General features: G+C 38.5%; 1 protein-coding gene across 1 annotated transcript in view; it reads right to left on the reverse strand.

Moving 5' to 3' along the window:
• The window catches only part of LOC134678764 (dynein axonemal heavy chain 5), a 77289-nt gene that overhangs the window by 27224 nt on the left and 36712 nt on the right, over window positions 1-13353 (reverse strand). The window contains exons 19-20 of the mRNA XM_063537462.1: window positions 1064-1230; window positions 210-485 (exon numbers count right to left, since the gene is read on the reverse strand). Coding sequence (XP_063393532.1) covers window positions 210-485; window positions 1064-1230 — 443 coding nt within the window. The remainder of the gene's footprint in view (window positions 1-209; window positions 486-1063; window positions 1231-13353) is intronic.

A 13353-nucleotide genomic window follows, 5' to 3' on the forward strand; every position in this document is an offset into this window, starting at 1 on the left:
ATTCTAAACACTTTCAGTTTGCCCCTCGTACGAACCCCCTTAATTATAAATGCACTACAAGCCTCAACTAGTTAATTTATATTTTATATCTTGCTTATACATGTATAAGTCCAAATGACAGACTAAGAGAAACGATTATTAGCTAGTTGGGAATGTATTATAAGGGCGGTAAATCTGCTAAATAAAAATCCTTTATTAATAATGCTCACCGTTTTAACGTTCTGCGTGCAAGTCGAGAGTAAAGACAAAGTCTTGGTGATCTCCTTATTCTCAACAATATAATTATAAAAGTTCTTCTGCTGCAGCGGAAACGTTGGCTTCTCCTCTGACTCCAGTCTATAATGCTTCTTCCTTCTCTGCTTCGCCGCATCCAGGACCTTCGACTTCGGAAGCACGCCTGCCACCGACTGAACCTGTTCGTCAAGCTTCGTCACAACCTCTAGAAGATGATTAGACTGGTGTCCGGCTATCTTCTTCCAGCTAACCTGCTCACGGACGCGAGGGAAGGAGAGGCAAATAAAGAGGAAGAGAAGCAACATAGAGTGAGCGAAACGAATAGAAAGCACAGAAGGGTGAGCGGACGGTTACACAGTCGAGCACGTGTGTAGTATGACGACACAATACAATTAACATTACAACATAAGGAAGAGAAACAGATACATATATCCATTAGACTGCTTGTTTAAACATAGTTTGGCAGAAATCAAGTCTAAGATAATATTCATCATCATAATCTTGACCTAACTTTAGGACAGCAATATTGTTCTTCCATACCTTTCGCCCGTCATAGACCATAACCGACGAGCATTGCTATTCTAAATATACCCTTGAGTATTACTATTATATCCTTGATTCTAAATGTTTCTTTCTTCCAGGCCTTTCTGTAGACCTTTAGGTTTATAAGCGACATCCTGAAGATGAGACTAAATACCCTGGAAAAGTGGGAAAAGCTCTTGAGTAGTTGACGAATCTTCTCTAGGGGGTAATTGCACAAAAGATCCCTATGGGTCGAAGTGTATCCACAAGGGCCCCCGAAAACAATAAGATAAGATAAGATAAACACCCTGGAACTCTTGCCGCCAGTCCACTGCGCCACGCCCTTGGCAAGCCCGGAGATGTGCTTGCCGGCCAGCACCAGGACTTCTTGGATCTCTTCTAGCGTGGGCTTCACTGACACGTTGGGGATCATCAGCGCGGCGTGGAGGAGGAACAGCGGCTTCTTCTGTTGTCCTGGTGGATATTAAACGACTTTATGGCTCCTCTACACGATGGGCCAACGCCGGCCACTTCAAGGGACGCAGCCATGCGGTAGAATGAGGTAGCAATATCACTAGCTCCCTCTAACGCATAAATGCGTCCCTTGGAGGGACCGGCGTTGGCCCATCGTATAGATGAGCCATTAAGAGTAAAATCATATCAATTTGTTTACGTTATGTGGGTAAGAAACAACTACTTTTGACTCTTTTTAAACCATAAACCGTTATTTTAAGTAGGGCCTGTGCAAATCGGATCGAAAAATGGAATCTTGAGAGTTGCGAGGGCTTCAAAGGACGAGGGTTAAACAAAATTTGCCCCCGAGTAAACACAATTTTTTTCACCACACCAACCCGAAGCAAATATTAAATGAAAAATAACAAACAAAAACAAACCAAATCAAATCCAAATTAAGGCGCTCTTATAGTTGAGTATTACGTTTCCGAGGGGGTGAAGCAGACGAGTGGTAGAACAGGCGGGCGGGCGCCCCGCGCGCCCCGCCGCACCATTCCCGCGCAGCACGTCTACATCCTTATTCTGGCGCCATCGGTATTCTGAATATTCTGATTTGTCAGTTCCGGGATTTTTTCCGGCAATTAATATCGAATAAGGTTTATTAACAAATTCGTATTTTAATGAGTATTTAATGAAATTATATACAATATGAGAGTATACCCCGACAAACTAAGAACCTAATCAAATTATACCCAATTATTATGAGACAGAAATTGGTACTTACTTACCTTAAAAATATAATAGAGTTAGACCAAGAAAATTCTGCAAGGATTTTGATTGCACACGCAGTGCAAGTGTTATTTTGAACGACAAACCTTTATGAAATTATGATTAATACTTGCACTGCGTGTGCAATCAAAATCGTCGCAGACTTGGTCTAATTCTAGAAGTCAATTTCGGGCAAGTAGGTTTGAAAATAAGGAAGAATACTGTAGTTCGTTTATTTTAGCATTAGAAAGTACTTGAAAGAAGGTAACCGATCATGACATGTCTTTTAATTGAAAAGCGCTTTTTAAAAATCAGTAACTATTACATATGAAAGCTTATTTTATATATTAGGACTTTTATTTTATATAAAATCAATCCACATTTGGCATTATGTGTCACATCCCCGTAGCTGCAGGCGTCCATAGCCTATGGTGAATGTGGGTCGTATGCTTGCTTGCCACCAGTGTGGTATATAAAAACAGTATTTTTTGGAATAAATTTCCCATATCGCACGGTACGGACTTGGCGGAAATAAGGTAGAAGTACTAGTGCTCAACGCTGCACTAGTATTCGACACGGGCACTTTATGTCAAAGTGACAAGAACTAAATTTGACTACAGAAAGATCGTCGCCGTTCAAATTTAACCTATATCTAGACACGCGGCAGCGTGTCAAGCCAAGTTCAAGCAAAGGAACTGGCTAGCCAGCGCCAAGTGTAATATTACACGAACCACTTGGTGCCACTTTTGACCCTTCTATAACTCAAAACATCTTTAACGTAAACACATAAAACTACGTGTGTTTAATTATATCCATAAGGACATCTAGAAGCCCAAATTTCATGAAGCTAGCTCAAACGGTTATAAAGATATGAAGGTCAAAAAGTCGTAAATTTTAAGACTGACTGACATACCTATAGTACCTAAACCTAACCTACTTCCAGATGACCTAGAAGGATGAAAATTGGAATCCAGCTCAGTTATTGTGTGAAAGCGTAGGAAAAAATCTAAAAATTAAAAAAAAGTTATAAAATAGGGGGGTCCCCATACAAAAAAAACCATTTTTTATTGTGACTGACATATAAGTACCTAAACCTAACCTACTTCCAGATGACCTAGAAGGATGAAATTTGGAATCCAGCTCGGTTATTGTGTGTAAGCGTAGGAAAAAATCTAAAAACAAAAAAACGTTAATAAATAGGGGGGGTTCCCATACAAATTTCTTTTTTATTGTGACTGACATATAGTACCTAAACCTAACCTACTTCCAGATGACCTAGAAGGATGAAATTTGGAATCCAGCTCGGTAATTGTGTGTAAGCGTAGGAAAAAATCTAAAAATAAAAAAAGTTAAAAAATAGGGGGGGTCCCCATACAAAAAACCTGTAATACGCGCTAAACAACCGGCCAACGGTGTGTCGTTGGCGGCGCGCGGCACCACATAATTAATACAAAGAACAGAAGTAAAAAACATGCAGCGGAAACACAAGAAAAAACATTAAATCTCAATACCTGCCTAGTTTTCTTTACAAAAAGTATTGATATCCCATCAAAAACATAAATGTAAAAAAGGAGAGCCAAGTTCAATACAAAAATTATGCTTGGCTGTGGGGTTCGCTGCAAAAAGAATGGAGATTTAAATGAGTGCCAAGTTCTATGCAAAATCCAAATATGTATTTATAGGAACAAAATAACATTATAAACAAGTATTAAACTCTATTTCTTTGCTTTATTGGATACCTATAACAATTGCTGTTATTTAAAAAAATGTGAGATCTTAAAGTAGGTTAGATTTGGCTTGGCCAGTTTTTATCAGAATTACAAAATATATATGTTGAATAACTTTATAAAATGACTGATGTAATGAAAACTGGCCAAGTCAAATCTAACCTGCTTTAAGATCTCGTATTTTTTTTAAATAACAGCAATTGTTATAGGTATCCAATAAAGCAAAGAAATAGAGTTTAATACTTGTTTATAATGTTATTTTGTTCCTATAAATACATATTTGGATTTTGCATAGAACTTGGCACTCATTTAAATCTCCATTCTTTTTGCGGCGAACCCCACAGCCAAGCATAATTTTTGTATTGAACTTGGCTCTCCTTTTTTACATTTATGTTTTTGATGGGATTACTTTGACATAAATTATAGTGTGTAGCTTTCAAATAGAGCTCAACGGCTAATCCTATTGTCTATTGTTAAGGGGCTGTCCATAAATTACGTCATCGATTTTTGACGATTTTAGACCCCCCCCCCCTTATAATCATCCAAAAATCATGCTCCAAATGACCCCATTTCCTCCTACCGCTACCTCCTACTGCTACCGTCATTCGATGTCCAAACCCCCCCCTCCCAATTTGAAATGACGTAATTTATGAATAGCCCCTAAGTAAAACCGCACGTGCTACTTACCTGCAAAAAAGGGTCTTAATTATTTTATTTGGCACCTGAGCGCGGGCTAGGCCAACGCTCAAAAAACCAGTGTACGTGCGCTCTCCGATAACGCGCCTTTGTTACGCATCTCGATGACACATTTTAAACTGGTTCTGTAGCGTTCGACTCGCCGGCACTCAGTAACCGAAGTACGTATTTTTTATGCAGGTGGTTGTGGCACGTGGCACGAGCGGTTTTACTTAACAATAGACAATAGGATTAGCCATCGAGCTCTATTTGAAAGCTACACACTATACCTTGTCAAAAACTAGTGCAGCGTCGAGCACTAGTACTTCTACCTTACCTAATATTAAACACGAAACCATTTTAGGCATTTTTCGACCACTTCCCTTAAAACGCATGTAGGTAACTCGGAAACTAAAAGCGGTGAAATGGTTACCACCATACACTAAACACTCCCACATAGTATTTGAATCCCGTACACATATGTTTAAAAATGATTCAATTTGATTAATTTAATAGCCTTTAATAAAATATGTTTACACAATTTATCAATCGTGACTGAATTCCGGATTGGTTAGATGGGTGTGTGCCTTTGCTTCCCAACTTGTTATAAATTGACAATATGACGGGCGAATGTCTGAAATGTCACAATAATTAAGAATTATTTTGCTTTTCTTCGTAAGTATGTTGAAAAACATTGTGTGTATAACATATTTGCATATTTATACAGTGGTTACCCATTTTATGAAACGTCCAGTAAACTAGCATAGGTCCGACGCTGGCAGTGGCCACGGGCGTACTGGCGCGGGGAATGGGCGCAAGGTATTGCCGCGTAGGGTGTCATTTAGTAGGCAAAAGTTGAATTCATAAAATTATGAATGAAAAGATTAACGTATCGATAAAAGGACCAGTAATAACGAAGATTTACTTAAAAGCTATCGAATGAGGTAAGTTTCATATCCATTTTCGTCGTAGTACTTCTAAAATATGGATCAAAAGACAGCTTTAAGCATGTTTTCAACTTAAGATTCTATCGAGAAAATAATGAGCCGTTGTGTTCCTGACAAGCAATAACGTAGTTCAAGGACTAAAGTTATACATACTAGAAAATCATGCTTAAAATCCTTGTAAAAGTCTGTAAATATGGTTACAAAAAAGCGCATTTTACTACACACCGCGCCTTAATGTTATTAAATATTTATCATCCAAAATCATCATTTAAAAGACAATTCTACCAGCACACATAAGAAAACAATTCAAAATTCGCATTGGATTACTTTGCCTCATAAGTGAATAAAATGCAACTTTGCTATTCGTTTTTGAATTGCAAAGTAAGCCTTTCCGAGCTGGTTTGGTGAAAAATTACTAGCAATGTTTTCTTATTAACCAAATACGAGGAATACAAAGATAGGTGATAGTTTATGTAGGTATTATAATACCTATACCTATCGACGTTGCCAGCTATCCGGGAGCGACGAAGGAACGGCAAGCCCCGACGTAGCGAACCCGGGTCCGCTTCGCTACCAGGCTAGCATAACTTATAAGGGGTTTCGTGAACTGGATCCTAGGTGGGAGTAGGTATCTAGGTATACTAAGTCATGATCTAGATGACAAAGACTTGACCTAGGTGAAGGGTCAAGCTAGGAATGAAATATAATAATATATACAAAGTTATTAAGGTGCGAAAACGGGAAGATATGGCTATTGTCAAAATGTGACTGTGCCAGCACTCACCGTATTACCTACGGTTAGTAGGTTCGTCTGGATTTTGAAAATTAATATTCATGTGTTATTTTCCTAACATCACAAATGACTGTAATTTTGGAAATTCTAATGGCTATTATTAGAAATTGCAATTAATGTTATCCCACATTTTGGAAGTTTCCATGCATTTTTCCTAACGTTTGCTGTGTTTTCCGATTTCCACGATTACAAAAGGCAAGAGCAGTCGCTTTATACCAAGGCCACAGAACCGACAAGGAGCTCGTTGTAAACACGTGGATACGTGGCGGATGTGGATACATCCGCGAAATAAAGTGGTTTATTTGAAGGCAACAGGGACGCTACTGGCTATAATTATATAACTAGTTATTATTACTTATTATGGCCCAAATTTGTTCAGTATGAAAACAAAATATCTGTTGACAGGGAACGTAAACAAACTACCAGTCATATTTCATGGTATCCTGATATCCAGACTTGGTTTGCGACGTAAAATTCACGTGGACTCCCGTGATACTTTTAGGATTCCGTACCAAAATAGTAAAAACGGGACCCTATTACTAAGACTCCACTGACCGCCCGTCTATCTGTCACCAGGCTGTATCTCATAAACCGTGATAGCTAGACAGCTGAAATTTTCACAGATGATGTATTTCTGTTGCCGCTATAACAACAAATACAGAAATAAAAAGTATTTGCCGCTATAAAAAGTACAGAACCCTTGGTGGGCGAGTCCGACTCGCATTTGTCTGGTTTTTAGACATGCGCAAGTAGGCGTGACGCGTGACAGTTCCTTGGACACATAGACCTAGTATTACATAGATGAGCTATACGCGTGTCTCCGTGAGGGAAAAAACATACGCAAAGCGACAATATTGAAAACACGTTTCAACATTCCTGACAACATACCAAAAACAATCTACGTAATTCGGTCGGGTTATTTGTTGCCCACCATAAACCATACTAAATTTTTGGTGGGGAACAAACAAAAAGTGAGACTGTGACAAGGACAAGCAATAATACCGCTTTCTCTGCTACTCCTACTGAAATTTCCATAAGTGCATCTCGTTCGGTCGTTTGGCCCCTCCCCCGTGTCATCTCTATATTATTGATTATTGTACCTCTATGCTTGGACATTACATTATGCACTAGTCTGTTCAGCATCAGTCAAAGCTGAAAGGTGTTTTACATACATGTTCTAGTAACATCTGCTAGCCTGGTATGTACTGCAACGTTCTTAGCCTAGGTTAGTTTAGCAAATCTAAGCAAAAAACCGTAAATCGAAATAAAAAACTTTATCTGCCTCGCTTTTCTATCACACGAATATGGAAGAGCGATAAAGAGGCAGACGAAATGTCGATTTTCTTTTCTCGAGGTAGAGTCTCAACTCTCAAGTTAGGCCCCAAGCTAAAGTAAAAAATAAAACTTGTCTAAAGCCGTTCTTGCTTACAGTTGTGTGTACAGTAGATTAACAAAACGCATTAAAAATTATCTTTGACTGTGATTTTATAATATTCGCACCGGTTCAATCTAAAAAATCCAGTATAGGATTACGGCCGCAGCAGGGGTCTCAAACGGGGAAGTCGCGGAAGACAAGAAGTGATCCCATAAGTGTTCCGTAAACAAAGTTTTGTACGGAACACTAAAAAGAGGTGTGTAGGTACAGATGATGAAAATAACATCAATTTTGTAATAAATCTCTTGTTCGATCGTTCAACTCATACTTGTCTTGTTCGACTCATATTCTATCAGGTGATTTATACTTGGTCAGGCAGATCTTGTCAGTAGAAAAAGGCGGCAAATTTGAAAAATGTAGGCACAAAGGGATATCGTCTCATAGAAACTTTTGAATTTCGCGCCTTTTTCTTCTGATAAGATTTGCTTGACCATCTACAATAGATATTATAAGCCATTCTATTTCTATACTGTAGATTCTGTAGATTCTACAGTATAGAATGGCTTATAATATCTATTTAATAACTTTTACTATTTAACTAACTCATAAGTCATAAATTACCATAAAAGGCTGTTTCATACATTTTGATTGATGAGGTCATTGGGATGTTGACCATTTCTAATTGAAAGCAACTTGTTTGGCGATTTCAGGGTCAAATCGCGGCGCGCTCATTCTTTCTTCCATGGTTGTTCCCAGAATGAAATTATGTATTGTTAGGGAACGTAAACAAACCTCCAGACATAACTTATGGTATCCTGGTATCCAGACTTGGTTTGCGACGTAAAATCCACGTGGAGTCCACGTGATACTATTGACATGCGCAGTAGAATAACTGGATAAAGAATTGCGAATGGAGCAGTAATAAATAGTACATTATTGTCGAGGCTCGGAAGTAGCTACTTGCAGGCTGAGGATTCGTTTTAAACGGACGACCTTGGGAGTCCGTTTAATTGAATCCGAAGCCAGCAAGTAGCCTTCCAGCCGAGTCATATATAGTGCTTTTCTCAAAAATGGTGCAAGAAATATAAATATCATTGAAATATTTTACAAAACGAACGTTCTTACGTATATATTTTCACAGTAAAAGCCCTTGCCGCCTTTTTATTTTTTTAATAAAAAAAATAGAAGTGTATTTTTCTGCCGATAATACGCCAACCTATTTGAGACAGCTAAATCAATACAAAAATTATGCTTGGCTGTGGGGTTCGCCGCAAAAAGAATGGAGATCTAAATGAGTGCCAAGTTTTATGCAAAATCCAAATATGTATTTATAGGAACAAAATAACATTATAAACAAGTATTAAACTCTATTTCTTTGCTTTATTGGATACCTATAACAATTGCTGTTATTTAAAAAAAATGCGAGATCTTAAAGCAGGTTAGATTTGACTTGGCCAGTTTTCATTACATCAGTCATTTTATAAAGTTATTCAACATATATATTTTGTAATTCTGATAAAAACTGGCCAAGCCAAATCTAACCTACTTTAAGATCTCACATTTTTTTTAAATAACAGCAATTGTTATAGGTATCCAATAAAGCAAAGAAATAGAGTTTAATACTTGTTTATAATGTTATTTTGTTCCTATAAATACATATTTGGATTTTGCATAAAACTTGGCACTCATTTAGATCTCCATTCTTTTTGCGGCGAACCCCACAGCCAAGCATAATTTTTGTATTGAACTTGGCTCTCCTTTTTTACATTTATGTTTTTGATGGGATATCAATACTTTTTGTAAAGAAAACTAGGCAGGTATTGAGATTTAATGTTTTTTCTTGTGTTTCCGCTGCATGTTTTTTACTTCTGTTTTTTGTATTAATTATGTGGTGCCGCGCGCCGCCAACGACACACCGTTGGCCGGTTGTTTAGCGCGTATTACAGGTTTTTTGTATGGGCCCCCCCTATTTTTTAACTTTTTTTATTTTTAGATTTTTTCCTACGCTTACACACAATTACCGAGCTGGATTCCAAATTTCATCCTTCTAGGTCATCTGGAAGTAGGTTAGGTTTAGGTACTATATGTCAGTCACAATAAAAAATAAATTTGTATGGGGACACCCCCCTATTTATTAACTTTTTTTTGTTTTTAGATTTTTTCCTACGCTTACACACAATAACCGAGCTGGATTCCAAATTTCATCCTTCTAGATCATCTGGAAGTAGGTTAGGTTTAGGTACTTATATGTCAGTCACAATAAAAAATGGTTGTTTTGTATGGGGACCCCCCCCTATTTTTTAACTTTTTTTTATTTTTAGATTTTTTCCTACGCTTTCACACAATAACTGAGCTGGATTCCAAATTTCATCCTTCTAGGTCATCTGGAAGTAGGTTAGGTTTAGGTACTTATATGTCAGTCACAATAAAAAATGTTTTTTTTGTATGGGAACCCCCCCTATTTTATAACTTTTTTTTATTTTTAGATTTTTTCCTACGCTTTCACACAATAACTGAGCTGGATTCCAAATTTCATCCTTCTAGGTCATCTGGAAGTAGGTTAGGTTTAGGTACTATAAGTCTGTCAGTCAGTCTTAAAATTTACGACTTTTTGACCTTCATATCTTTATAACCGTTTGAGCTAGCTTCATGAAATTTGGGCTTCTAGATGTCCTTATGGATATAATTAAACACACGTAGTTTTATGTGTTTACGTTAAAGATGTTTTGAGTTATAGAAGGGTCAAAAGTGGCACCAAGTGGTTCGTGTAATATTACACTTGGCGCTGGCTAGCCAGTTCCTTTGCTTGAACTTGGCTTGACACGCTGCCGCGTGTCTAGATAATCGCGGTACTAATCATCTGTTCGGCTGTTTAATGGGCCTGTGCCTTCATTTGATATGGTCATTTCAACTTTTAAAAAGTTTGGAACTCGACAAATAATGGAATTTGTATGCAACATTGCAGTCCCAAAATCGAGACTGCAATGTTTTTAACTTTTTAATTTTTGACTGTCCATAAACTACGCGCTTCGCGACCCATGTTTTACACGGCAAAGTCGACTTTGCCGTCCATTTTTGAGAAAATAATAAAATTCGACGACTCCATCGCTCGCTGGTTTTTACCAGCCAGGGTGCAATCAGTCCACTCAGGCAGGCGTGGCGTTGGCGTGGCTCACTCCGCGATTTTATCGCGTCGCTACAAGTATATTATGTAGCTGGCAAAGCCAGTGCTGTTCTTCCGTTGTGACCCAAGCGTACGCCGTTAGACGACGAGGCGGTTATGCTTTAATTTACTAAACCAATTAAAAACTAGAACTATACCTAAAACATAAAATTGAAACTTAAATTATTTATACAACTGCAACATTGCGGCAATTGCCGTATCTGCCGCCGCCACGTCCTGGCCATGTCACACGGCACGGCAGCAGCACGGCCATATTTGTGCTATGACTACAGAATAAATAATAATACTGCCGTACAGAAAGGAAACTTCCTACAAACCCGAAGTTTGACAGCGGTTCAGGGTCGATTCATGCTATCCCTTTCTAATATATGGCACTATCCCTTTCGGCTATTTAGAGTTGTCAAAATTCAAGTGATTATCTTAACTGTGGTCGTGCACGCAAAAGGAAGTCAAGTGGTGCCAACCCTAATAATTGCTCGGGGCAATGCTGAGCCGAACGGAACCGAGTTCGACCGAACTCAGGAGTGTCTCTCCACTGACGGCACCAGCACGGCCCTAGTGCTATGACATAGCTAGCAAGCCACGTGTACATTTTGTGCAGAAAACTTAAAAATTCTGGTCGTAAAAGTTTTACGTTTAAGTTTTATTACTAGCAACAAGTCTATTATCGTAATTTAGAATACCTATCGGGCTAGATCAGCGGTTCTCAATCTTTTTTGGTGACGGAACCCTTTCGGTAAGCGAAATATTTGACGGAACCCCAAATTAAAAATTTTCGTTCATCACTGTGGACCAGATATACCTATAGAAGAGCTGTTTTTTTTCTTATTATTACAAGTATATTTTCGCGGAACCCCAACAGAGGCTTTGCGGCACCCTAGGGTTCCGCGGAACACACTTTGAGAATGGCTGGGCTAGATCATTACTTTCATTTAACTTGGCCGTAGTCGGATGACAAGCTACGAAGTACATAAGAGTGCTACGTTTGAGGTACCAAAGGGTGCTACCAAAGAGAATTTAGACTAGAAGAATATTGTCAAAGTAAATTAGGTACTTAATATGTAGTATCAGTACATTTAGTACCTTTCCACGCAAATTATAAAACCTTTTAGAGCGCCATTTGTATTGAACAACAATTTATAACTAATATTAAAAGCGGCTGTGAAAAAGAGTTCCGGTTAATCCGGTTATAATGGCTGAAAATTGTTGAGCATGTGTTACACCGACTTTTCGGTCGGTACTAAAACTGAAGTATGGAGTGAGCACTCTACGTATTTATTTCTCTATGGTAGGGTAAAACGACGCAGTCAGCACGGATTTGGCCGTCTGCCAGTACCCGCAAGAACAGTTTTATCCGCACACGTACCAGGCTATCATGAACCCGAACAGCTACTGCTGAAGTAAATCTATATCTATAGTGCTGTGGGAGTGGTGTCTCTGTTCTGTACAGCACTGGAAATGGATGCAGTTATTTGTCCATGTGACTTCGAAAGACAACCCTGGTAACTTTGAGCAACTTTGAAATTGCCATAACAATATAATTCTTTTGTTTTGTCATATTGACGTGATAACGTCTTATAAATCGATGAACACCGGTAGCATGCATGAAAAAGTGTCACGTTGTGGACAGATCTCCATGGTAACGCTGTAGACAGATATCCATGGTAACGTTGTGGACAGATCTTCATGGTAACGTTACGGCCAAAGTATGTATGCAATTTTTCATCAATGTTTTCTTATGAAGTTATGGCGTTATCACGCGAAATTATCGTCCGTAAAAGTTGTATTCCAAATCGCATAAAAATATATTAAAAGTAATTGGTAAGTCTATAAAAAAATAGACTTACCAATTACTTTTAATATATATATTACTATCAACTTTTACTATGGGATTTTTTTTTATGAAGCGCTGGTGGCCTAGCGGTGAGAGCGTGCTACTTGCAATCTGGAGGTCGCGGGTTCAAACCCCGGCTCGTACCAATGAGTTTTTCGGGACTTATGTACCTACGAAATATCATTTGATATTTACCAGTCGCTTTTCGGTGAAGGAAAACATCGTGAGGAAACCGAACTAATCCGAATATAAAGGCCTAGTTTACCCTCTGGGTTGGAAGGTCAGATGGCAGTCGCTTTCGTAAAAACTAGTGTTTACGTCAAATCATGGGATTAGTAGTCAAGCGGACCCCAGGCTCTCATGAGCCGTGGCGAAATGCCGGGATAACGTTGATACGACAAGGTAAGATCACTAACCGTCACTGAACTGCTTGCTACATACTAGGCAGTCAGAATCGTGAGGAGATATGAAATTTCGTCTGCCACATGAAATCCAGCATAAAGATATGAACCTCAAGATGTGTGGTAAATATGCGTAGCCGGAGATCACACTTAAAATGGCCATTCGATATGAAGCACTGCTCGAACCTCTGTTATTTCATCCCTTTCTCTCAACAAGAGGAAATGCTGAGTGGGAAGCGCGCAATAGTATTTTACTGAACTTACTTTTGTTGTCTAAAGTAAGTATATCTCTTTCCTTTTCAGTCGGATATAAAAAGGGTGGATAACTTTGATCGGATTCACATTTATTAGTTTTTTGGACGTGGAAGGTAAAATAAGAGTAACAGAGACGAAAACTTGCATGAACTAAAATAAAAATCAATAGACAAATATTAAATACC

This window comes from Cydia fagiglandana, chromosome Z (genome assembly GCF_963556715.1).
Source record: "Cydia fagiglandana chromosome Z, ilCydFagi1.1, whole genome shotgun sequence".
In the NCBI taxonomy this organism is placed as follows: Eukaryota; Metazoa; Arthropoda; class Insecta; order Lepidoptera; family Tortricidae; genus Cydia; species Cydia fagiglandana.